Source organism: Monoraphidium neglectum, assembly GCF_000611645.1.
Source record: "Monoraphidium neglectum strain SAG 48.87 unplaced genomic scaffold scaffold01867, whole genome shotgun sequence".
In the NCBI taxonomy this organism is placed as follows: Eukaryota; Viridiplantae; Chlorophyta; class Chlorophyceae; order Sphaeropleales; family Selenastraceae; genus Monoraphidium; species Monoraphidium neglectum.
This window is the reverse complement of record NW_014011761.1, coordinates 11,155-11,652: the sequence shown is the minus strand read 5'-3', so window position 1 is coordinate 11,652 and position 498 is coordinate 11,155. Positions and strand designations below refer to the sequence as shown.

Here is a 498-nt window from a genome sequence, read left to right as displayed (position 1 = left end):
CTACGGGCCCTTCCGTGACGCCCTGGCCAGCGCCCCCAAGCCAGGCCAGGCCCACCGCCGCATCCCCCCCAACAAGAAGGAGTACCAGGTGGGGCGAGGCGGCGCTGCCGCAGGATGGCCCACACAGCGTGAAGCTGTTGGCGTGCCTGGTGGCTGCGAGCAAGTTGAGGTGTTTGTGCATGCGCCCTGCTTGACTGTCCCGTGCTGTTGCCTGGAGGATACCCTGGTGCGCAATCCCACTACTTCCCAAGCAGCCCTTGCGCCCGTTGTTCTCCGCGCCCACAACACCCCAGCCTCACCCTAAAACCGCCGACCGCCGTCAACCCCGCGCCCCACCCCAACCCTCCTAAACCATCAGATGGACCCGGCCAACTACCGTGAGGCGCTGCGTGAGGCGGCCCTTGATGAGCTGGAGGGCGCTGACATCATGATGGTCAAGCCCGGGATGCCCTACCTCGACGTAGTCAGGTGGGGGGGCTTGTGGAGGGAGGGGGGTGG

General features: G+C 66.7%; 1 protein-coding gene across 1 annotated transcript in view; it reads left to right on the top strand.

Moving 5' to 3' along the window:
* Positions 1-358: 358 nt before the first annotated feature.
* The window catches only part of MNEG_9239 (porphobilinogen synthase), a gene marked incomplete at both ends in the record, with an annotated part of 1,106 nt that continues 966 nt past the window's right edge, over positions 359-498 (top strand). The window contains one exon of the mRNA XM_014042290.1: positions 359-468. Within this exon, the coding sequence (XP_013897744.1) occupies positions 359-468 (110 nt within the window). The remainder of the gene's footprint in view (positions 469-498) is intronic.